The sequence below is a fragment of the Stylophora pistillata genome, chromosome 14 (assembly GCF_964205215.1).
Source record: "Stylophora pistillata chromosome 14, jaStyPist1.2, whole genome shotgun sequence".
In the NCBI taxonomy this organism is placed as follows: Eukaryota; Metazoa; Cnidaria; class Anthozoa; order Scleractinia; family Pocilloporidae; genus Stylophora; species Stylophora pistillata.
In genome coordinates this window covers 21,010,761-21,036,250 of record NC_142532.1, presented here as the reverse complement: position 1 = coordinate 21,036,250, position 25,490 = coordinate 21,010,761, and the positions used below count along the sequence as shown (strand labels likewise).

Sequence of the window (25,490 nt, the reverse complement as noted above, 5' to 3'; positions counted from 1 at the left end):
TCTACAAACCTAAAAATCCACTGACGCACTTATAGCTAATTTTAACTGACATAGTTTTCTTGAAATCAGTTACTCACATGTGTGAATAACTGGCTTATCGGTGAAATAATTAGGCCACAGACCGATGCACTAAGGGACATTAGTACTTAAGTACATTTCTACATTAGCACATTAGTATCTGTTCTTACGGCAGGTTCACGCGAGTGTCTCAAATGCGGAAGTAAATGCCCCTACCTCAAAAAAAAAAAAAATTTAAAAAAATAAAATCATTTAAAACCACCGATAAAAAATGGTAAAAGGTGTCGAGAGCTAGTCCATGCTTTGGAAAATTCAAGAAATTAATAAAAAAAATGATAAACAACAACAACAAAAAGAAGAAACAAAACTTGAATAGTAATGACTATGCTAAAGAACTGAGGCTAAAACTGGGTATATATTAAATAGTATCACATCGACTTCGTTCGTCACCTTGGGATACCGAGGTTCGTGCGTACATCTCAGTATTTTGCTTTTCAGAAAAAAGCGGTGAAGGAAAAAGTTGTGCCGGAACAAACAGTGCTAGAAAAAGTCGTACCAAGAAAAGTCGAGCCGGTAAAAATCATATCAGAAAAAGTCGTGCCGTAAACTGTCATGTCAAAAAAAGTCGTGCCGTAAAAGTTCGTGCCAGAAAAAAAATCGTGAAAGAAAATTGCTTAGGGTTACGTAAAGAGAAGGTGAGGTAGTGAAAGTTAAAGTTGTAGATGAATATTAAATGGCACTAACTGGGCTCCGTAGTTATGTGACCCTTATGGAGCCTCGTTTTTCTGCTGGGATTCACTGCCGGCGCGGCTGGGCCACAAATCCGAGCCGTAAACTGACGAATTTATATGACTTACATTATCATATAAGGGGCAAAATTACTGAATTGTGAATGGTCAAGACAGAGGGCATTTTTTCTTAATTTTTTTAATTGCCCCGGGCAAAATTACTTGAAAATGATTGGCTAAAAATCGCTTAGCAACAGCTGCCAAGTTAAAGTTATTTCTTTGTTTTGTAACAGTGGCGTCCCTTTATTTCTGAGAATGATAATACAATATTAACATACAAGTGTCACTAATTCGTCTTCCACTCAATCTCATTGTTACATGCACTCCAACTGACCAACTGAGGTAAGTACTTGGTGTAATCCTCAATGTATGTTAATGAATGCAAATGACCATGTATTCTCATATGTTCTTCTGTATTGATGCATGTATGAAGGATTACACCAAGTACCTACCCCAACTGATCCGACTGACCGCTGATCATTACGGGCCTGTTATTTTATCTTTCCAACCATAATGCACGTTGGCGAACCTCTATGTTTTCTTAAAATAAAACCACCGACAGACCCAAAAAACGTTCGTTGGTGAGACTACCAGCATTCCCTGCTTTTTGGTGACGTTCGTCACACGAGAACAAAAAATCAGAAAGTGAAAAATTTGGGAATGTTTGGAGAGCGAGAGAGCGTGCTGTGTGACGAGACTAAACAAAAGCTGCGAAGGAGACTATTTTTACCGCTGCAGCACAAGTTTTGACAAAAATTAATGATATTGTTCTATCAATTACCACTTTTCAAGGAAAAAAAAATCGAGTTTCCCTCCTAAAGATTAATTCCAATATGATTTAACTTTAATTTTATAGCACCATCATTGTAAAAAGTAGTTAAGTATGAAGTTTGAGTAAGTTTGCAAATGTCAGATACGTTCTCTCTTCACTAAGGTGAACCCTTTAATTTCCTTACAAAGTCTATACTAACCTTACAAAAATACACTCACTTGCATCTTTGAATATCCGTTTACGAACATACAAAAACGCACCTAAAAGGTTACCCAACGTATTCACCCATTACTACCATTAATCGTATCCACTTTTTTAGTGTATTTTTATTTATTTATTTATTTTTTTATTTGCGCGAAGGACTTGGCCAAAAAGGGAGGAACTGCTGGTAGTGCACTGTTCACGTTCTTCCAAGAACCACATCGAACCCACAAGTATACAACGCTCAGTTTTGTTTGGTTTTATTTCCTGTGAACTCTTCAGACAATTAAAGACATTCATTCCATCTTGCACTCTTTTAGGTAGGGCATGCTTGTAGTGTCACAATTAATTTAAAAGAAAACTTCTATTATAATCTCTGCAGGAAGAACGTTGAGTTTTATAATCATATGTGATGCAAATAGTTATTTGGCGGGAATCAACGATCAACGCTCCTTTAATTATTAAAAGATGAACAAACTTTGTGTTTTTTCTACCCACGAACATACAATATCTTCCACTAAAATGTTCTTAAAAATATCTACAAGTATAAAAATGATACAAGGCGAGAAGAATTTAGGCTAGTGTTGGACTAAGCAGTGAGTCCGGTGTACCTTATTTACATGTGTAGATGTTTACAATCTCTCGACACTTTTGACATTTTACTTGACAGCACCATAGAAATACACAGTTACAATTTCTGACAACCTTGTCCTGTTGTATATTGTGACCGCGCCCGCAGCACAAAAGCTCGCACCCATCGATTCCTTGTGACGAAATATTGCACGCTCTTCCCGAGGTTCCTAGGGTTCCCTCGTTGACGTCTGCGTCACAGTAATTTGGCGACGATTGGTAATATATCAAATCGGAGTCCGAGGGTTTCTTCAAGCGAGTGTTCTTAGGCTTTAAACGTTCTTTTCCTCTTCTATTCAGCTTGATTGTCATTTCAGCTGCTCTATCGAATTTCTGTTTAAGATGATCGCCAACTTGCCGAAATGAGGGTTGTTGCATCCAGCATGTTTTCATGGAGCACGAACCAGATAAACCATGGCACTTGCATTTCTTCCAGACCAGCTTTGAAAGAGCCTGAGTAATAAAAATATATGACTAAAGAGCACTTATCTGCCATTTTTATCTCAATACTGAACGGTTTTAACTTTATAACTGAGGGACCGACCAACCTTTAGGGAGTGGTCATTAGTACTGAATTTTCTTTAGTCCCCCTCTATACCCTCTCCCAAGATCTGATCTATGAGAATTTGGTGTTAGATCCAGATAAAAAACTCTACTTGATAATTTGAGTATTCTCATGACCTGTTTTCTGGATAATGTATGAATGTTATAGGGAGAAATTAAAGGGTTAAAAGGCGAAAAAGTAACCTTTCGTCCAGCCTTGCAGTTATGTCTGTTCATGACAGCCTTTGGACTGTTACCTCTCCACCGCGCATCAGTAAACTGCTCTGAAAACCAGCTCCCAAACTTGATGTTGCTGTTACAGCCAGCCCATGTCCAGCCCTTCTGGGTGGAACCACTCAGTGATCGATCGCAGTCACAACTTTGAGTATTACCAACACTACACGAAGCTGTAACCGCATGAGCCACTCCTGCTGCAGTGATGGCGTACAGATAGGCTGATTCGCGACTGGCTAAGAACAAAATAGACAAATGCTTTAATAGCCATGATACAAATCGTTATTTGATGTGTGACCGGCTTTATTTTTAGACAAAAAATAACACTCGTATTTGGATAAAAATGACAATAATAATAATAATAATTATTATAATAGAAATTTATAACTTGTTTATACCTCGACTATACCGGCTTACGATATCTTATTAAAATAACTCAGAAAGGCTAGAAAATCAGGGCTAACTAAGTAAACACAGAAAAAAAAACTTATAAAATGTCTTTCCAAAAAGAGACGTTCTAAGTCTCTCTTTGATTATATTAAAACTGGAAATAGAGCGAATTGAACTGGAATGTAGGTTCCCAAGTCATGGTCTAGCACTAGAAAATGATCTATCTCCCAGTCCCCCTGAGTATATCCTTGGCTATCCCCTCTGTGAATGTCAGTAGGATACTAGAGTCATTATTACACCGTATATTACACATGGACGGAGGCAATATAGACAGTGAATAACTCAATACCTCGGCGTCACCCAATATCTTAAAGTAAGTATTATTTCAAATGAAAAAACGATTACCACGAGAAGTATTTTTTGCAACTTATTACAGAAACATTTCAGGTCTCACAATTCATTGCAAAGCCATAAATTCATATATGCGGAAAGTGTTTTTCTCATAAGGGGGGGGGGGGGGGTGGATATGGTGGGAGTGAGCAAATATATGTGTACCGAGTTAATGTGGGAGACTTAGTGCCATGTGCTGGTCTTCTTAAATTGTTTCAGTCAAGTGCAACAGCATTTCTGTACCGAGATCTGAAACAACAATATAGACAGTAGCGGCTACATATATCTACATATATATATATATATATATATATATTGTGGGAGGAAAAAGACAAGTAAACTCAAGTAAACAAGTAAAAAAAATCCCCTGATGAGTGGGCGACCACGAAACAGGCTTGTAAGGATGAACTTGTAGTTTACTTGTCTTTTTCCTCCCACAATATATACTTCGCTCTACTTCTATGTATTGAGCACTGTTCTACGAAAATCAAGTCACACTTTATATATATATATATACATATATAAAAAATATTGTAGTACACCAGGACGGACAACTTCGAGCTAAGAAAGACATATACTCAAATAAAAAGTCTAAGAAAGTTTAATAAAATACGTGTCGGTCCGAGACCTTCATCAGTTGTAATACAATGACTTACAAATTCCTTAAATAGATTTATATAGGGCGTGATGACACATAAACAAACACAGTAATTACTACGCGAAAAATTATCACAATAAAAAGAAATGGAAAATTGTCGAATCCACTGAAAATGTTAAGGAACCAGCGTTGACTTGAAAGGCGAGAATTGTACTATAATTTCCAATCAACGCTGAGACTGGGACCTTTGATGCCCGCCCAATTTGGAAAAATTTCTCCGTATTAATTATAGTTTATTCTTTTTTTAAGAGTGAAATTCCTGGCGCTTATTCAAGCCGAAGGGTGCCAGGGAGAACAATTGTGCGCTCCAATATGCTTCTTTGGTAATTAGAGGTTTCTCGATGTTACCTGAATTGTCTACTGTCGCCTGCACTTGATCAATGCATTGGAATGAGAAATTGCTTAAATTATGTGGTGTTTTGTTAAAATGTACCGCTACTTCACAGGTCTTTTTCTTAGTGACCATAGCAGACTTGTGGATGCGAAATCTAACTCTAAAGTCATTTGTTGTGGAACCAATGTATCGTAGGCGACATTTCTTGCAAGAAGCCAAATAAATTATATATATATATATATATATATACAGAATTTGTTTAATTGAAATTAGCCTGTATCCGTAATTGGATCCTCCTTTGCGATCCGCTAAGTTGACTTCGGTCGTGTATCTTTAATAGATCCTTAGTTGGGTTTCATATGGGGTTATAGGCTTCCCCTACCCGGTCACCTTGAAAAGTTAAATTTCCCGGGAGACCACGTCTCCGATCACGTAAACCACATCTTCGATTTCCGTGTTGCCACCATGGTTGTCCTGATAGTGTAGTGGTCATCACACCTGACTAGTAACAGGGGGACGTGGGTTCAAATCCCGCTCAGGGCAAATTTTCTTTTCAAACATTTATTCTATTTAAGTGTGAATACTTGAGGTGTACAGGGTCAGGGTTTCCCTCGCATACAGAATTTATATATATATCTACATATATCTAAGGGAGCTGATCCTATTTGGAATCTCCAAAATTCTCATATATTTTCTCCAAAAACAACTACTTTTCCAAGATATCAGGTGATAAATAGGGAAAGAAAATTAAGGCTAACTGCCGGTATTGTAAAGTACGCTGTCCAAAGAAGGATATTGTGTAAGCAGATTTGCTTGTTTTTACAATACGTCTTGGTATTGACAAACCCTTGAATGAATTTTTGTCACTTAACGAAACGTTTTCAATGTTACTTTCCAAACAAGAGAAAGTAAAAAATTCAATACAATACCGTATGTTATAACTAAGATTTTATCCTGCCCCAACCGCTGTTTTAGGCTCCTTTTAGGTCTTTCTCTTCCGTTTCCCTCAGTGTGCAGATGATAAATGAACTACTACAGTGGAGATAATTCTCATTTCCGCCCTATGTGTTACACCGTGTGAATCACTTTTTGTTCCCACCTAAGTTTTTTTTAACCACAGCCGCGAGCGGTGATGATTCAGCTGTGCACATGAAATGTGCATGCACGAAAAGTCAATTAAGCGATCTGTCATTATCTATCACCGGGGGGAGGAGTCGGAGGATTTTAGTTGTCTCACGATCTCCCCATAAGGCTGTGTAACATTCTTACGACCCCCCTCCACCCGCATTGCCGGTTAATTGGCAGTCAATTTTCTACAGTCCTCCCCTTATATGCCGTTCATACTCTGTTAGCGACGACTGACCCCCCTTCGTCCCCCCCTGAGAAATTCTTCGCCTTACCCCCCCCGGCAATACATGATGACTGACTCCTAAGGTCTCGCGAAATCCTAATTAAAAGATGAGTTTTACAAAAACCCACTGTAATCAGTGTTTTTTAACTACACAGTATAGAAGCAAGAGGCGTTCAGGTGACTTGCCCTGACACCTACTGGTCAAGTTCCTGTTTAGTCTACGTCTAGGAGTTAAACTGAAAGTATTACCGGAATATGTACAAGGAACACTGACAGATCCGAAATAAACATTCTCTGGAAGGCGTTACAATTAAAAAAAAAATCTATAACTTTTGTCGAGCTTATCGAAACTATCGCCAAGAGAGTGTATTCCCGAAATAAGATGTTCATCGTTGCCACCTTCAATAGACAGCAACAAGCGACGAGAAAAGTTGACATCATAAGACAATAAATAGAAGAGAAGCGCTTTAACAGATCTAATCAGTTTTTCTTCAGATCGATGTAGGTAGATGGACCACTCAGGAGGTTTGAGAAAAGAGAATCATTTAGAGAGCTAAACTGAAACTTACCGACATCATGATGGGTGCAATTGTAAAGCTACCAAATATATATATATAATGCCGGGCTGATTTGTCCGCGCGATTTCCTCGGACGAATTAAGAAAAAGTTATTCTACTGTAAAAAATACATCGCTGCCTTAAGGTTCGTTTTAATTGTCTCTTTAAAAACGTGTCTTATTTTAATGTTAAAACCAACATCTGCCGAGATAGCGATTACACCGCAAATTGATTGATTAAATTGAATAAGTCGTGGTTCGGCAATTTCCTTCCAGGAAACAAGGCTTAAGACACTAACCACATTCCCTGAGCGAGGTGTTTGTAGTTTCTGTACAGATATGACTGAGTTTCACGAAACTGTATCATAGCTATGTAGCATTCGGGCTTATCTCACTGAGATTGCTTGTCTCGAATTGTAATCAACAACCACTCCTGAAGTCGAACGAACCAGTGCACCCAGAGTTGAAAAAAGGAAACGTCTCCAAGATAAAAATTGAAAATAATTCAAGCAACATCAGGTAGACTATTCATTATGGTGGAATATTATCATGGCTTAAATAATGATCTCAGAGATATGAGTCCTGCGCTGCACATTGGACTTTAGTCAACACAATGCATCCGTCAGTTCACTTCGGTACAGAATTGCGTGTTAATGATAATACCTTACGCTGGCAAAGTGAGACCGTAGCATGTTCAGATGCAACAATTTTTCTGTGTAACACTCAGAACTCAGTGTTTAGGTGCACTTGAGTACATATTTGATAAAATTAAAATCAGTGTCGTTACGACACTGAACTTTTAGCTTTTTTTGCATTACTTCTAGAAGTTGTTTTTCTTAGTTGACTTCGGTTGTTAGTTCTTCAAAGGGGGTTAACAAAACACATTTTTTTTTCCCTGCATGTCTCTCGAGACAAAATCACGTCCTAAATATTTGAAAAGAGTCGGAAAGAATCACAAGCACAAGATGTGTCAGATCGAGAACTGTTTTTGAGTCTGCTAAGAAACAACGAATCTTCCTTTTGTAAACAATCAATAAAGTAGTCAATGTGTCATTTTCTTAAAACAAAGGCAAGCTAAGATCAGAAGCGTAGCGCCCATGAATAAGGTATAATGTTATTAGAGTGTTTCCAATAAGAGCCAACAAACAAAAAGTTAAACTTAACCGTCAATAAAAGCTGCAACTATCGATACAAAACTTATGGTTCAAACTAGACTTATAACTCTGTCCCTGACAAATAAACTATATCCTAAGAAAACGAACCCTTTGGGTTTAAGTAAACAGATCTTGAAGCTGTCACCTCAAGTGAGACATAAGTAATGCTCACGGCTCAAGGCAGACCTCGCTTACCTCGCTTTAAGATCGGGTCGAACAGTGTTCCAGAGTCAGGAACAGACGAACAATTCCATCGCCTGTGTCGAAACTGAATCTGACATTCTTCCACCGCTTCTCTGGCTCCTTTAGCCACACTTGCCATCAGAGTTGGGTGTCTCCGGCAAATATCTTGTTGTTTTGTGTTAAGCTGAGGAGTTGTGAAGCATAGGAGAGCTGCTTTCTTCGCTGGATCCGTTGAAAGTGTGGTATGTGTTCCTAACGTCCTGGAAAAAGCCCAAAAAAATCAGTCGAGTTTAGAGAGGTTTCGTGGGAGACATTTACACAAGGAGGCTGCGATGACTCAACAAAATTCGAGGTAGAAAAACAGTTTGTTAACTCACCACCAAACTGACTTGCTTGGCTTGGAGAAACTTAAACAAATAATGAAGAGCCACAGAAATGTTATCGTCATTGCTTGGCTGAGTCAGCGCAGGCTTTCCACCCTAAATCGTTCTAAATCGTATTCTGTTTCTCTTGAAAGAAGCACGCGTTTTTTATCTTAAAACTCAATGGACGTGGTGTCTTTTCCTAACTGCCGAATAAAAGGCTGGAATTGGAATTAAGCAGGTGTCAACAGTTTGCGAGAGTGTCATTAAAACCAGCTAATAAAACCTGTATTCAAAAAGTGATTAAATCGTACAACCCAACCAAAATCAACTATGCAGCAAAATGACGCAACGTCGCTACTACTCCAAACAATTTATCGGACCCTTAATAGAATGCGCTCGAATTAAAACCAAACGGGTTCATTGTTCCGTTCTTATTAAACCGGGCTCTGTTAAAATGTATAGTAGAATGAATATTTCACCAATTTGCTTTAGGTAGCAAATCTGTTATAGGTTCAAAGCGTTGATTAAAAAATGCTTTAAAAATATTTCACACGAAAGGTGAAATTATAACGATTTAATTGTCATCATCGGAAACGCTTTAAAAGAATCCCACTGATCGGAGGAAAATGGTGGAAAGCCAAGGGGCAAAACTAAATCTAAGTTTAAGTCACCGAAACAGTTTTGATCATCGGTACATATTTCCTTTCCTTCCCCAATCACCGCCATGTCAGCATTTGTCGGAAATGCGTAACTTGTTCATTGTGGTGGGCGGAATTCGGCTAGCGCAAAAACAAACTATGGGAGTAATTAGCTGTTTTCTACACAACACATTACATACCTTTCACAATCAATTAATTGCAGTTATCAGGGAACGATCACAATACACTTGCGCTTTGTGAGGTCTCCAGGGACTTCTAAGGAAGGATGCCTTCCTTTAAAAAAGTTTCATTAGTTATAATAAAGATACGACGTGTACCGTAAAGACTTGATCACTTGCTGGAAGTTTTGCAAAGACAACTTAGACTTGCAAGTTTTGTTTATTCAGGGCTTCAAATGATTTCTTTTGCGCCATTGTCAGGTGGGTGCTACACCGACACTTGGTTAATTCATTTCAACTTTATCCCTGAAATGTTAATCAAACTCCTCCATAACTGGGAGTAATGATCGTAATGGCTGTCTCGATTTTTGTCTGAAAACTTCACGAGCTGTCTTGAGATTTGCCACATGAAACAACCCCCAGTCAAATCTGTTCAAAGATATTGACAACGGGCAAATATTATGTTTCTTAAGTTTGTGCATGGCTTTGAGAGGAGCGCTTGCACCACAAACCAGGAAAAATCTCTTTGACCAACGATTTATGAGTAAAAACCACACATGATGTTAATGAAAGCATCACAAACTTTGGTTCATGTAATGTAAAGCTATGTCAACATATCATCAAAAACAATCCAGCGCAATATACTGAGGATTTAGATTTTAGTCGGTTTCACTCTGTGTAAACACTGTTGCAAAGCGGCTTACTTGAAAGACATAACAAATTAGTGCGAAAAATTGTTTAGATCTTCTAAAAAAGATACCATAAACGAAAAACGAAACCTTTATTTCCTTTACAGGTTAAAAATTTACGACTCTTTGTTCTCGCATTGTCGTTTAAAAGGTTTATCTGACCATAAAATGACGTTCAAATGGTTTTTCTTAGCGTGTTCCTAATGGAAAGACGTAGAGAGTTGTCAACGTTGGAGGACGTGTTTAGTTTACCCAACCTCTGGTACCTCGTTCCTGAGATCAAAAGCGATTCCTCCGTTATGTTATTTTATAGTATGTATTCATAAATGTATTTGCAGGGACAAACATGTTTAAATAATACTCCTCACACCTTGGCCATTAGAGAGTTCATTCCTTCTCTCCCTTACACTGTAGTGGCCCACCCCTCCCTTACACTATGGTGGCCCACCCCTCCCTTACACCATGGTGGCCCACCCCTCCCTTACACTGTGGTGGCCCACCTCTCCCTTACTCTGTGATGGCCCACCCCTCCCTTTACTGAGTTATTTCACTCCCCCTTACACTGCGTCATTCCTTTACCTATCCTACTCCACCTTTCTCAATAAAAATGAGCCAAATAAAGCTCGCTTGAGTTTACAGTGTTAGAGAACCAGTGATCTTGTTATGCTGCAGTAAGCGATTAGAAATGCATCTCCAAAGAACAGCAGTAGTCAAGTATAGCCATAACAGATTTCCGCTAAAAGTAACGTGCGCAAAAGTCCATTGAGGGCACTAACTAATAATAAGATCGTTGTGACTTTACGAAAAATAAAAGAAACAGTATTAAGAATTAACAGTGGTGCTGTGAGGGAAATGTCTGAAATGAGAAGAACCTGTCGTTTCTTTTTTTTTTTTTCTCTCTGCACTCTTAGTACGGTTCCAACGACCAAAAACATTCTCTTTTTCTTTCATCATACGCCAGCAGTATGACCAGAAGTCAGAATTTAATGAATCCTTTATAAAGGTGTTATTGTTAGCTAATAAATTTGTAAATTATTCAATTCCTTTCTTATCAGTTAATCGTCCTTATTTTTGGTCTTCTTTGAGTTCTTCTCTTCCAGTTTTTGCCTGTCCTCAGCAGATTTCTTAAGTTCCTTTAAGTTGAAATCTCGTTCAATGTTGACCTGTTAAAGAATGGATAAAATTGAATTTGCTTTGTTTGCTCTGTAAATCGTTTTGTTATTAACACCGTAACATTAGTATGCATATTCTCCATACTATTGTTTATGTATTTCCTATGGTGCTAACAAGGAGAATTTGTATAGAAATCAGACGTTTCCTCAGCTGCTGATCATTTCCCGTATTCTCATGACCTTAATAAGTGATTCAAGGGAGATACCGTAAGGAGAAATTAGATACTGGTCACATCCCTAAGGGTCAAAGGGTTAACAACCAGGAGTGACCAGGACAGAAAGAAAGAAAGAAAGTCTTAAGCACTCTAAACAACAAACGTGTCTAGTTACAATGATAAGGTTGAGATCGGACGTCAGCATTATCAGGCGCCTCTGGCAGCCACTTCAGTCCATGTAACGATCTCACCTTCCCTCCTGTCCCACCCCAGGGGAGGACATCCACCACACAGTAACCTCGTGCGTGGGAAATTAACATCTCCTACCCCTAACCCTGCAGGAGACGGGGCCTACGGTTCATTCGTCCTTATCTGAGAAGACTAGAATATCTATCCATTTCTTGATATTATAGAAAGGTAGCAAATTCTCCTCACTTATTTTAAGACCATGCGTACTGGTCTGGCCGGGGACACAATTTCTTAACAATATCAAAGCCATTTCAAGCAGACTAGGGATGAGAATAAAGAAAAATATCAAATAGGGGATTATTAGTTCATCATTAGAATTGTATGGCAGACAGTAAGGAAAATTACTTAAGAGATCTTGAATGAGAAAGGGTTAAAAGACTGAAAAATGATATAAAGTTCTGTACTATTCTGTAGAGTGAACACAACTTACCTCAGTGAAGGTATAAGGAGTTATAACACGTTTCCTGTCAACCAATGGCCTTCTTTTTGTTTCCTTTCCACCCTCAAAGAGAATTAAACTTGGAAGCTGTTTAGAAATGACAGATTCATCTACCTTGTACCTAGAAAGTAAAAAATTAAAACTTTATTTAAACAGGTGTGTTGCTTAAGCTTCATAAGATGCTACTACTCCTCAAAGGTAACTGCTATTATTAAAAACTGGATCATTGGATAATGCAATTCAAGACTTCTAATTGGCTTAGCCATTATGTTATATGAGCCAATATACCATAATCTAATATCTGTACATTGTAACATCCGGTTTCTTCTTACAAAATAAAGTCGAGAAGATTTCTCTAATATCTTGGGGGCCTTTTTTTTAATAAAACAATTATTCCACTCGCTCTTTTTGGATATGAGATGATCATAGCCAACTCATATCCAATGCGCACTAGTGGAATAATTGTTAACTATAGTGTAGTGAAGCTACAAAGGCATGCAACAGAGACTTAAAAACAAATGCTTTATTCCAAGCACATGAAGTTCATCACTCTTCACTTTCCTGCTTTCACACACACTCTTCTAAGTTCCCAGTTATTTGTGAACTACCCGTGGCATAATACACTACACTACCAATGTCATTTCTAACATTAAAAAGAACTACCTAAGAAATGGAATATTCCTAGTTGAAGTACCAATACATTATCTCCATTTTTTCCATTAGAAGGAAAACTTAAAGGGTTTCAAGTTTGCTTATGATTTAATAACTAATAATTATGTGATAATGCAGCTCAAAAAAATTGCTCTATAATAAATGAATTCACCCCTGAAAAAAATACGGAATCTTTGCGTCTGACTCAAAAAAACGGTAATGTAAGATATTACTCAGTACCTGGTGGGTTTTAATCAATCCCATTACTCTTGTTACATGATCTGGACAACAATGTTATTTTGTCAATCTCTCATCATTGTACTTACTTTTGGGCTATAATTGGATATTTTCCAACATCTAGTTTTCCAAACCGAAGATGACTGTGGTTGTATCTTAATTGAAAAATAAAAAAAAAAGTTGAATGTGAAGATGAATACCATCTAATCATCTAGTTGATTATTCTTTTTACATACAATTTTAATAGAGTTAAAAAAAATTGCATGAAAGGACACAAGTCAAACTCTTTTAATAATAAAGTTAACAGCTCCTTCTACCTTATTGCAACATGAACAAATTCTGATTTGTAAAAAAACCTTCACCACAATAAGTGCTACGTTTTATAAGTTAAAGACTCGTCTCTATCTTGAATCATAAAATGTTCTTATGTTCCCTAAATAACATTAATGGATTTAATTTAATACTCTTGCCTGATACCTGGTATCAGAAATATTTTGAATATTTACCTGAGAGAAAGTTCGGCAAATGTTGGAGCAAATCTGACACAGGGGGGGCACCAGGGGGCATAAAATTCTACCAACCATGTGACAGAAGGGTTATCACGTAAGGCATCCTGAAATTAAAAAAGTCGACTCTCATGAGGTCAATAAGAACAAGTAAATTTAATTTTTGATCATTCATAATAGTCTTTAAAAATGCTATTCACATAATTTGTCACTCCAAAAAAAATGTGCTCAAATGTCATGTTACAAGGTTCGCGGCAGCTTCTATTTCAAGAATGCTTACATCAAGTGCTGGTCCTCTGAAGAAGAATATTTCATCAGGTCCACTGTACGATGGCTCAGGAAATAACAAAAACAAAACTGAGGATGAAGAAAGAAACAAGAAATGAGAAAATTAATGATTAGAGTCAATCATTTTCTGCAAAAACCCTTGCACTCTTAGTGTCCTCATTGTTTTGTCAGAGCTTTTAGTTAACTATAACCATAAAATCAATTTGACTGAAATTTTGGTATCTCCAGTAGGTTTCCAAATGAAATACTCAGGATAAAATGGGTGAAAACATTATGACTGAACAACTTATCTTTATTCAGTTCATTTGTTTAATAACTTGATTACTTAAATTGCCCATTCACCCTATTGTGCTCACCTAAGAATTTTTCTTTGATATTTTTGTAATTATAGTGCATCTGGGTCAAATGTATCACATCCCAATATTGTTCAATGAAAGGTTGACTTTGATAAAACAAGATACACTCTGAAGTTCTAACAAACAAACAGAAATGTACCACAGGTCACTCACCCAAGCAAATGATCAGGTAAATAAGACCAAGCCTAAGATCTGACCGTGCAAAAAGAACAAAGTTTGCAATTTTGCTAAACAAGAACACCATTGATGCTATCTCTTGCCAAGAAGCTGAAAAAAAAAAAAAACTGTTAGTGAATGTTTGTCAAAAAATGACATTGGACTTCAGTTCAAGAAAAACTAATAAGGGACTATTGTTCAAACTTGATGAAAAAATCAAGTAGTTTGATAACAATAGAAAACAAGTCTCTTCACTAGTTGTACTTGCAAACACCTAATTTGCAGCAAAAAGTTTTCATGTCCATTTAGCTGTGTAATGATTTCATAATTTAAAAAAAAAGAAACTGTTTTCTCATAGGAAAATTCAAAGAGCAAAGAGGCTTTATGGCAAGCTTTCTACATTCACAGGATAAAGTTGCAGTAGGGATGAACCTCTAAAGGGCAAATTTTGCAATTGGGTAAAACTTTCAGAAACCAGTGTTTGCCAGTGAGGATTTAAGTAGGGATACTGACACTTCAATTAAATTTATGTTTACGATAAGTTGAAATACCTGGCTTCCACTTTCTGTTTTTAACTGCAAGGACAATCATAAGAAATGACAGTAGCTCAAAGTCCCGCTATGGAATGAACATATTGTCATCTTTCATTTTGTAGTTTGCTAATCAAATCAACACTTGTCACAGTAAGCATCCCAATATTATTAAAATAGTAAGTGCAATGCATGATTTCTTTAAATTCTCCATTAAATGCTTGATACACTGTCCCATTTACGATTCCCTTGTAAACAGAAACTAATGAAGGTGGCAAAGGGTTTAAACATGATGAGTGACAAAGGCCAAAACTTTTGATGAGCATGATACATGAATTTATGGACTGATGCGAAGTGTGACTTGCCTCTAGAAATATATGTAACCCGTAAATTTATCTTCTATTTCTTGAAAGTCTCAAGATTTTCCTAAAATCTCCCACACAAGAAGAGAGGTGTGAAGTTTTTCTTGTGTGAAACGGGATCAGAGCCCCCCTCCGCCCTTCCTGAAGAACGTAATGAGACTGTTGGTAAAGGCTGTGTACACTCTAACTGAATTTCCAACACTTCCTATCATATCCGTTTGAAAATAAAAATACCATAAATTACATTTCAGGATTTGAGGAATGTTACTGACGCTGAAATACTTCACCTGAAAAAGCGGTATTGATACGCAGAGTAAGGCGTTTTCACGAAAATTTTCTTACCACCATTATGCGTTTATTCTTTGTTATGGATTAGGTTGTAGGAATCACAGATATGGAATTGCCAAATATCGAGGCAAATTGAATCAACAGGCTTGAGAACGAAAACTTACGTGAGTATGAAAAAGTTTAGGTAATATCCTTACAGTCAGTCACCTACCCAGCTGATTTGACATTCCTCACCAGGGAAAAGCCAACCACAAAACGGCTCCAAACACCGTAATATAACGTATAATAAGCAAGCTATAGGATTCAAAATATAGTGGCCACTAAGCAATGGTTTTAACGAATCTAACTTCATGTTCTTTTTCTAACTAAACAGCGATTTTCTTGATGAATATCAGGACTGGTTTCATATTAATGTCAATTTTCCAAAATTACCGCTGAACTCATTGCGTGACAGTAGATGGCCTCGCACTCAAACCGAGGTTTCCCATTCATGGGTATCAGAAAGTAGAATGCTTTCAAACACGTAAAACAAATCATACCGTTCTTCTTTTTAAGTCTCTTCCGTTGAGAAATAACAATATACCCACTTATGCTATTTTCACCAGCTTCATCTGTCCACTGTCAGGTCTGACATAAAAAAAAAAAAAAAAAATAATGAAATGAAACAGATGTTCCCCACCAAAATCCAAACGGGAACTTCTGTTTTCAGGGAGCAGCTTAGCTGATTATTTTTATAATAAAAGAGGCTGAGAAAAAAAATCTTCAAATTGCTATAAGATCTACCGTTCACATAACTGTGTAATCCATTCCGAACAACATTCCAGACTTTTCTTTAAACAAGAACCGCTGATCAAGAAACTGCAGTTTCTTTGTTGTGATCAGCTGAGCGAAAAGTACGCGTGTAAACAAAGCGAAACCAACATCAACATTGAAATTCAAAGCGATTTGATGTACAAACTTGGCGTCTTTTAAAAACAGCTCGATTTGCGCCTTTCACGACACCTGACTCTATATAAATTAAGCGCCTTAGATTAGAAAGATGTGCGACTTTAGGTCGCTTCCACCTGAAATTATTTTCGAAATATTTTCTTTCTTGGATACGAAAAGTCTCTGTCAAGCGTCACAAACTTGTAGAAACTGGTATGACTTCATTTACAATTCCGATCTCCTGTGGAAAGGTAAATGTTATTCTCTCAATCAGGAGGATATAAAGAAAGACATTGAATCTGGTCTGTGGTGGCGAAGTATTTTCATCCGAAATTACGGGATAAATCTGATAAAAACGCGATGGCTTGAGGGCAAATCACTTCCTAGTGCTGTTAATCACCTTGGACCACTAAATGTCGAAACTTGGGGAAATATTCTGGATATGGAAGTCAGCCGAAGTACATAATGTGAATGTTAACACACTGGAGATCAATAATACTACAGACAATAATTGAAATACGTATGTTGAAGCTCGAGGCTAATATATGATGGACTTTACTCGACCTTTTCGTTCTCAGTGCGAGTGGTTTAGCATTCAGTTGGAAAGAATCATAAACTACTCATTGGTACTCGACAGAGAAAGCACCTTAAGACAGCTATCCAAATGTGGCCCGAAATCTCCGTCCAACAGCCCCAATATAATGAGAACTTGTGCGTAAGCTACAGACAGTTGTTTATTGTCTTAATGAGGGAATTGCAAGTCACTACTGGGGAGCAACTTCTCAAAATGACCAAATAAATATACAAACAGTGACAAAAGACATTCATACCTTTGAGAATGAGAGTGAGGGACTTCTCACAAGTCGGATTTCAAAACAGCTATTTAATATATTATCTTTTTAAAATACATATATATATATACACATTAATAATGGTATTTTAAATACATTTAGCAATACCTGCAATTATAGAAGTATAGTGTGTTTAGAAATTTTAACATTCTTATTCTTATTGTAAAAAAAACTGCTTTTAGGTGCCACAGACAGTTAATCAATTGATGTCTGTGTGAATGTGTAAAAATTTCCTTTTTAAAAATCACATTTAAGTACCTGTATTAACTATTTACAAAAATATATTAAATGCTAGTATTTTAACTAAATTTGTCTAATAACTCTTGTTTGCTTTTTAAGCCAGACTCCCATATGGTGGATTTAAAATCATTTAAAATAAGTATTTGGAAGAGTGTGCAATAACAGAACTCTAACCAAACTGACTAGACCAAATTTTTTCCAATGTATACAGTCAACTAATAATCCTGAATCAGCTACATTTGTAAATGATCTCTTTTTGTGTCTTTTTCAGGACAAAGAATCAGAAGTTAACCCAAGATATCAATATATGGAGATGAACCCTTTAACTCCAGAGTTGTAATTTTTATATTGTCACCCCTCTAACTGCTACACATTTCCTTGCAAATTAGATTTGAGAATTTGGTGTTAGATCAAGATAACAATTTCTATTGATAATTTTTTAGTAAACTCGTAACCTGATTGTTGTATACTGTATGGATATTATGGAGAGAACTTATATACTAATCACTTACGGGAATGAATGGGTTTAACTTCCGTCTCGTTTCGTTTCTAAAGATTTGTACATTGTACAGGTGGAAGAACAATAGGACACGTAGTCCCCTACTAGGTTCATCCACCAAAACCCAACCCACCCATCTCACCCCAGGGATTTGTACATTGTACTGGTGGAAGAACAATAGGACACATAGTCCCCTACTAGGTTCATCCACCAAAACCCAACCCACCCATCCCACCCCCGGGATTTGTACATTGTACAGGTGGAAGAACAATAGGACACGTAGTCCCCTACTAGGTTCATCTACCAAAACCCAACCCACCCATCCCACCCCGGGGATTTGTACATTGTACAGGTGGAAGAACAATAGGACATGTAGTCCCCTACTAGGTTCATCCACCTAAACCCCACCCACCCATCCCACCCCGGGGATTTGTACATTGTACAGGTGGAAGAACAATAGAACACGTAGTCCCCTACTAGGTTCATCCGCCTAAACCCTATCCACCCATCCCACCCTGGGGAATGACATCCATCACACAGTAATCTCGTGCGTGGGAAATTAACGTCTCCTACCCCTCCTGCAGGAGACAGGACCTCCATTTACTCATCCCTGCCCAAGAAGACTAGAATATCTAACCATTTCTTGATGTTATAGAAAGGTAGCATATTCTTCTCAATTATTTTAAGACCTTGAGTGTTGGTCCAGCAGGGGCTCGAACCCTGGACCTCCCACACGACAGTCCAGCACTCTATCCAATGAGCTAACTGGGAGGCAGTTAGGGTTTAGGAAAGGGTTTAACTTCCGTTGTTCACTTTGAGAGATATTTACAGTCAAGCCCAGTACTAGAAAAATACTGACAACAATATATACATTATAATTAAGTTGTAATATGTACAGAATATTTTAAACTTTGTAAGTGCTTGATATCTGCTGGTAAAACTCTTTTCAATTTCATACAGTTTCTGCAGACAACAAAAAAGAGGAATAACATTTAGTTTGTATGTCAAGAACAACATGAATGTAAAATGTGTAAAACACCAAACAGAAAGAGAAGCATTATGTGATGAGTACACTTAAGGGAAACAAATAATAATAATAATAATAATAATAATAATAATAATAATTATTATTATTATTATAATACTAATATAATAGTAATAATAATAATATATAATTATTATTATTATTATTATTATGACAATAACAAACAGTTCTTAGAACTCAATTCACAAATCTCAATGCATTTACAAATTTAGAAAAAATTGATTCATACAAATTGGAAATAAACATAGTAAATAGACAATTAAACACTGTGTTTAGGAACCCCAACTGTCAGGTGCCAGACCACTTGACTATATACAGGGCAATACAAAATAAATCCAGTGAGTAGCAGGGTGGGGCTTCAACCTGGGGCCACCAGATTTCCTGATTGGCACCCTCACCATTCAGTCACTTTCCCTCCAGCATGTTTACACATAGTGCAAGGCTTGCGAAGGTGGGTGTAGAGAAACAACTTAATTATCTTGGCACTTAGTACAAAATACTCACCACAGCGTTTTTTGAGCTTCACTTTATTCCGCTAGGAAAAAATAAATGATTTGAAGTTATACATAATTATTTATTTATTTATTTTGTCATATAACATAAAAAAAGAAGGAAGTTAACAGAAATCGCAAAATTTATAATTGTATCAAAGATGACAGATTACAGTTACAATCATAATTTACAATTTATACACCGCATGCAAATATGGCATCCAATTTGAATTGCCACTGTTCTGGACTGACTAGCCTCTCACACATGTAATAATCCTTTCGTATTTCCACGTGAAGACGAGGCTAGTCAGTCCAGAACAATGGCAATTCAAATTGGACGCCATATTTGCATTCGGTGTATAGCAGTTCAGTAATGTTGACAAATTTGAGGGGTGTAATGAGGAAGCTGAAATTGTACTACTATCAAATTCTGTACCATCAATTTATTACTTAAACAGGACAAAACAAACTAAAACAATACAATACCACAATATGTGGTCTTAGCCTTCTTTTCTTTTCCTACGAAAAATGGTCAGTCATCCCATTCGATAAGGGTTGGTGCTGCTGATAACTTTTCAGATGCAGTCTCAATCTTACAACTGGGAATGACTGTATCCAGTAACCATTTAAGTACAAGAAGTTGTTAACATGTAACTTCTTCCTATTAAAAATCCATAGTTACATTACCCAGCAAACAGGTAATGAGAATACTCAGATTTATCAGGTGAAAGTTATCTTGATAAAACATCAAATTCTCATAACTTATTTGCAAGGGAATGTGTAGCAGCTTGAGGAGAGAGTTAAAAATTTCATCTCAAGAGTCAATGAAGTTAATAAGACAAATAACTAAACCAAGTTGAACAATAAGCACATTTCAGACAAAAGAAAATTACCAATTTCCAACTGAGCAAGTCAATCCATTCTTGCATTTCCTGCTTAGAGTCGGCATATAGAAAAAATGTTCTGTCCGGAAAAACTAAGCTGAAAAATTAATATTTCCAAATTTCTATTAATAACAGATGAAATACAAAATCAAAGCTCAGCACTTAAGGGTAAACAAGGCTCATTTACAAAAGGAATCCTTTTTTGTAATAAAACCCTTTAACTCCAGACCTACAATTGACCAACACATAACCTCTCCCTATGATATCCTTACATTATCCAGCAAACAGGTGATGAGAATACTCGAACTGAGCAGGTAGAATTTGTTATCTTGATTAACTAACCAAAACCCTCATAGCTGAAAAGCCCACTTAGGGAGCATCAATAAAGTGTATGTATGTATGTATGTATAACTGATCTACAGGGAAATGTGTAGCAGCTAGAAGAGAGAATTAACAATCAGATCTTGGGAGTTAAAGGCCAGGTTACCTAGTACTCCCAACAGTGTGACTGGCCGTTAATACTTAAATTTGCATCAACTATCCTGTTTTACCAACTAAAATATACCTGTATGTACTTTGTGCTCTTTACTTGTAATCAAAATTGCACACTACTTCTTCTCTAGAAATTACCTAAAGGCATTGGGCTTTCCACATGTCTCATTTTTGACAGCTTCTTCTGCTAGGTGGAGGTCAAGCACTCTTAAAGGTTTCTTATCCTGAGAAGAGGTATTTGCAGCCAATTTTATTTAGATATTCCTTTCAAGTGTGTTGACCAAGAACGAATGCCATTTGTTAGCAAGAGCAATCACATTACAAATTAACCATCTTGAGAGTTTAAACAATCAATGTACTTGATATATATAAGGAACAAAAATATTAACAAAAACCAATGTACACCAATACCATACTTCTTGTACTATGCATAATGATCACTCAACTCAATTCTTACCCCTCGTTGGTTATAGTACTGTAGTGTATATCTATTTGTAACAAACCACCTTCTCTTCCAGTTCTACGAGAAAATAGCATGGTTTCATTATCAAATACTGTGATTTGATTGCTGTTTTAGACTGATGAATAAATTTAAATGTTAACTTTTTCATTTTATTCATTCAACTGAAAAATTTGGTATTGAGTCTTTTGTAATTTATTCATGGATATATTGAAAATCAATAATTTCAATGGATAGAGCGCTGGACTGATGTGCAGGAGGTCGAGGGTTCGAGCCCCAGCCGGACCAACACTCAAGGTCTTAAAATAATTGAGAAGAATATGCTGCCTTTCTATAACATCAAGAAATGGTTTAGATATTCTAGTCTTCTCGGATAGGGATGAATAAATGGAGGTCCCATCTCCTGCAGGGTTAGGGGTAGGAGACCTTAATTTCCCACGCACGAGATTACTGTGTGATGGATGTCCTCCCCTGGGGGGGGAATGGGTGGGTTTTGTCTTGCGATTATATGAGCCTCTGGCTCGGGCAATATGGGCAACCATGCCCCACGCAAAGACATTAAACTTGATTACAGGAATGATATGAATGTTTACCTTATGAATAGCTCCTTTTTTAGTAAGAAATCCTTCCTTTGATGCAACCTGACGACCACAATGAACAATTGTACTGATATAATTTTTTTCCATGTATAATTGGATAGGAGAATCCCATTTAAATGTGATCAGAACTCTCATGCTTAAACTAGAGTACCCTATCAGCCTTAATGGTAGTATTCAGCCGCGGCCGGACTGATACTCACCGTCTTAAAATAAGTGAGGAGAATTTGCTACCTTTCTATAATCAAGAAATGGATAGATATTCTAGTCTTCTCGGATAAGGACGAATAAACCGTAGGCCCCGTCTCCTGCAGAGTTAGAGGTAGGAGATGTCAATTTCCCATGCATGACATTACTGTGTCGTGGATGTCCTCCCCTGGTGTGGGATGGGTGGGAATTGGCCCTGAAAAGCCCCCATGGGGAGTGGTCAACTAACATATGTATGTATTCATATTCCCTATTCTGTTCTCTATGCAGTAATCAATCTTAGGCATAAAAGGTTTAAATCATTTCTAAATAATAAATAATTGTTTCTTTACACTGTTTCTTACTCACCGACCAATTTACATCTGGTAATTCTTTTATTGGGGAACTTGGGTTGGACAAGGTGTGGCACTTAAAGGAGCCACTGTGCACCACATGTCTGGTGATGTCCTCGTAGACTGACAGCTCATCAACCTTAGAAGGATATGGAAATGCCAGTGTAACAGCTTGACCTGTTTTTAATAGAAAGTCATCAAATTATAAGTAAATAATTTGGATATATCAACAAAGTTGAAATGGTAAATGTGAAATAAGTAAGATACTGGTAAATTCAATTTATATTATTTTGTATGTAAGATTTCATAATCCAAGAGTAGTATTGCATTCAAGTTTTTTTTAAGGTAGGCTTTTTTGTTCCTATACTACCTTAAAAAAGAATTAAACAGGAAGAAATCAAATGCTCCAAAAACCCGGCCTTTTTAAAAATAATTATATAGAAGAGAATAAGAAGTTTGAAGGGGCTTCACATGGTTGCTAAAGAATTAAACAACAGACAAAAGTAAATTGAAATTTCTGATTGATTTAACCTGTGTCTCCTGCAATTATTGGGTAATTCTTGAAATGTTCCACTAGCTGCTCAACATTAAAAAATTCTCCAACTCCAAAGACAAACTTTATGTCATCATAAACCAGTGGAAAGTGCCTTACTGAATTGACGCTCCTGGAAAAAAGAAATGATGACTATCATCATTTATTCACTGTAAAACTTTGAAAATGTTAACTAGAAAATACCTAGATTTCAAATTAAATTTCAGTTACAGCTTGGCCTAAAATTTTACAACCTATAAAAACAAAATAAAAGTACAACAGCTGCATAAAGTAAACACCATGACATAATATATAGATTTAGCCAAGCCTAAAAGTGGAGCTCCCAATTTCGTAATATTAATGGTAACATAAAAGATGTGCATTGGCCAAGACTTGCCTGAGACACCCCTCCCTTCGTTTTGATAGTCTCCCCTACCTACCTGTGCAATCTGAAGGCATGCATGTACATACAAATGTACGTACGTACGTACGCTCGGTCAGTCACGTGACAACCAAACGAAAAGAGGTTGACCATATTCCATGGGTATGGGGCTCTGCCCCACATGCATGAAGTGCGTATGGGAGCCCCGCTATTATAAAGTACTTACTTGACTGATATAGTGTACTGCCCTGGGTTGTTTTTACTTGGTCTCAGTAGGTAGCTTCCTTCACAGCCATACTCAAGTAGCAACACTTCAGCACCATTCCTGGTCAGATTATGATGATACCATCTGATAGATCAGAATTTCCCTTTAGGGTCACACCATGAAGATCAGAAACCTTATTTAAAGGAGATCTCAGTTTTCTTAGAGAATCTGTTTGAGAATGTTAACAGAATGAGCAAGAGCTCCATAAGTCTCTCCATAAGTCTACAGACTTATGGAGAGAACCCAAACCAGGAAGAAGCTATAAACAGGCAAAACTTCATATGTGGGAGACCAGAAAACAGAGTGAGAACAAGGATAAACTATCATCAAATGAACTCATTCAATTACAAAAGCACAACTCTCACATACCAGGCAACAATGTTACTTAATTATACTGCATTAAAGGTGCAAATGCACAAATTTAAAATGATTAGGCAATAAAAGTTAAAAAGGAGAAATTGTCTGAATAAGTTTTCAAGTTAACACCATCTAATATACTGCATAATGAGTTGCAACGGACCATTGCAGCAGCTAGGTGCGGTAAATAACTCTGGAGTGAGTGATCATTAATGACAAATCAAAGAGGAAACAAAATCCACAAAGCAGATATCCAAGATCTGGGACCAAAAAAAAGGGAGGGTCAATTCTTTCACATCTGGAATTTTTTTCCTGTCACTCTGAAAGGTATGATCAGACTACTCATGACTGAGATAAAAATATCAAAAAAAAAATTTCTCTCATATCTACTTTCGAATATATTCCCAGTAATTTCTATAAAAAACAAAACATGTTTACATTAGGCGTATTAACTTCTCAGATTTTGGTGTATCAGGTCAATATGATTTATAGATTAAGACATCACGTTACCAGGCAAGTTGATATAGCGTATTAATCAGCTGCCTGTCTGAACGTGTTTGTATACCTCTAGAAAACTGCGTTAAATATATGCCTGCCTGGAGGAATCCAACTAGGCTAAAAATATCAACATATGTGCAGGACTCAATATTGAAGCTTAAAATCGCATAAAAACACAGGATCAATCAATAATAATACCGCTCAGGTGAACTGAAACACGAAACCATCAACCTCACTTTTGTGATTCAAACTATCGTAAAAAATGAATAAAGGCTGATAGTTTCGAAAGAAACTGTTTGGGGCTGCGTCGGTGGGAGTAACGAAATAATTTGGATATATCAACAAAGTTGAAATGGTAAATTAGCCACCGTAATGATTACAAAAGCTGACGTTTCGAGCGTTAGCCCTTCGTCGGAGCGAAACTTACCATTTCAACTTTGTTGATATATCCGAATTATATCGTAAAAAATAAAGAATATATAGAAGCAAAGATCACAGCTTTTTTAAATGTGCTGACAAACAACACTCTTGGAAGTCATGAACGTTCGCCACATTCGTTGTATATTTGGATATGTCGTCCGATTGACTCTAAGTTGAGAGTATTTATCTTAATCTTCTACTTTATTACTTGAATTCAGCCCTACAACATGAAAAAAACTTACGGGATATCCTCGATACTTTTCTTTGTTAATGAGTCCATGTTTCGAGGTTCGCGGCTCATAGTCAAACGTAGCAGGAGACCTGGAACGGATTATACCTGTCCAAATATGGTAATTTCGTCACTACGGTGATTCCCAACAACAACTTTGTAGGCGCCATCTTTGTAAAGCTGCAGCGAGTTTGATCTTTCGTGTACTGACATCGAGGACAGCCCAGAATATGGATTATTGTATGCAGGAAGTAATGGTCTTTTAATTTAGTTGGTGAGTTCATGCAATGATGCTGTGTAACTAAATGATAACAATATTCC

At 36.9% G+C, this 25,490-nt stretch overlaps 4 protein-coding genes and 1 long non-coding RNA gene across 6 annotated transcripts in view; 1 reads left to right on the top strand and 4 right to left on the bottom strand.

The window, feature by feature from the left end:
* Positions 1 to 2,253: 2,253 nt before the first annotated feature.
* LOC111330918 (protein Wnt-3a) lies at positions 2,254 to 8,799 on the bottom strand. Its single transcript, XM_022935917.2, has 4 exons — positions 8,580 to 8,799; positions 8,215 to 8,462; positions 3,157 to 3,422; positions 2,254 to 2,862 (listed from the first exon to the last, which is right to left on the bottom strand). The coding sequence occupies exons 1-4, from the start codon at positions 8,648 to 8,650 to the stop codon at positions 2,392 to 2,394; spliced, it is 1,056 nt and encodes a 351-aa protein (XP_022791652.1). The 5' UTR covers positions 8,651 to 8,799; the 3' UTR covers positions 2,254 to 2,391.
* A 1,571-nt stretch (positions 8,800 to 10,370) lies between these two features.
* LOC148717041 (uncharacterized) lies at positions 10,371 to 10,685 on the bottom strand. The gene is made up of 2 exons (XR_015995506.1): positions 10,548 to 10,685; positions 10,371 to 10,469 (listed from the first exon to the last, which is right to left on the bottom strand). It is a non-coding gene; the product is annotated as an uncharacterized LOC148717041 (long non-coding RNA).
* Positions 10,686 to 10,831: 146 nt separating this feature from the next.
* Positions 10,832 to 15,904, bottom strand: LOC111330933 (thioredoxin-related transmembrane protein 2-A). 2 transcript variants are annotated; one of them, XM_022935934.2, is made up of 8 exons: positions 15,674 to 15,903; positions 14,834 to 14,900; positions 14,280 to 14,393; positions 13,763 to 13,839; positions 13,483 to 13,589; positions 13,066 to 13,131; positions 12,080 to 12,209; positions 10,832 to 11,236 (listed from the first exon to the last, which is right to left on the bottom strand). In XM_022935934.2, the coding sequence occupies exons 1-8, from the start codon at positions 15,812 to 15,814 to the stop codon at positions 11,129 to 11,131; spliced, it is 810 nt and encodes a 269-aa protein (XP_022791669.1). In that variant the 5' UTR covers positions 15,815 to 15,903; the 3' UTR covers positions 10,832 to 11,128. The 2 variants fall into 2 exon arrangements, with proteins under 2 accessions (XP_022791669.1, XP_022791670.1); XM_022935935.2 differs by having other exon boundaries at positions 10,916 to 11,236; positions 14,280 to 14,318; positions 15,674 to 15,904.
* A 2,927-nt stretch (positions 15,905 to 18,831) lies between these two features.
* Positions 18,832 to 25,334, bottom strand: LOC111330938 (dual adapter for phosphotyrosine and 3-phosphotyrosine and 3-phosphoinositide). Its single transcript, XM_022935942.2, has 10 exons — positions 25,183 to 25,334; positions 23,627 to 23,749; positions 23,018 to 23,151; positions 22,503 to 22,663; positions 21,945 to 21,992; positions 21,349 to 21,411; positions 21,030 to 21,115; positions 20,409 to 20,496; positions 19,529 to 19,559; positions 18,832 to 18,942 (listed from the first exon to the last, which is right to left on the bottom strand). The coding sequence occupies exons 1-10, from the start codon at positions 25,239 to 25,241 to the stop codon at positions 18,932 to 18,934; spliced, it is 804 nt and encodes a 267-aa protein (XP_022791677.2). The 5' UTR covers positions 25,242 to 25,334; the 3' UTR covers positions 18,832 to 18,931.
* The window catches only part of LOC111330899 (cilia- and flagella-associated protein 65-like), a 26,129-nt gene continuing 25,952 nt past the window's right edge, over positions 25,314 to 25,490 (top strand). The window contains exon 1 of the mRNA XM_088745529.1: positions 25,314 to 25,443. The gene's annotated coding sequence lies outside the window, so the exon portion shown is untranslated. The remainder of the gene's footprint in view (positions 25,444 to 25,490) is intronic.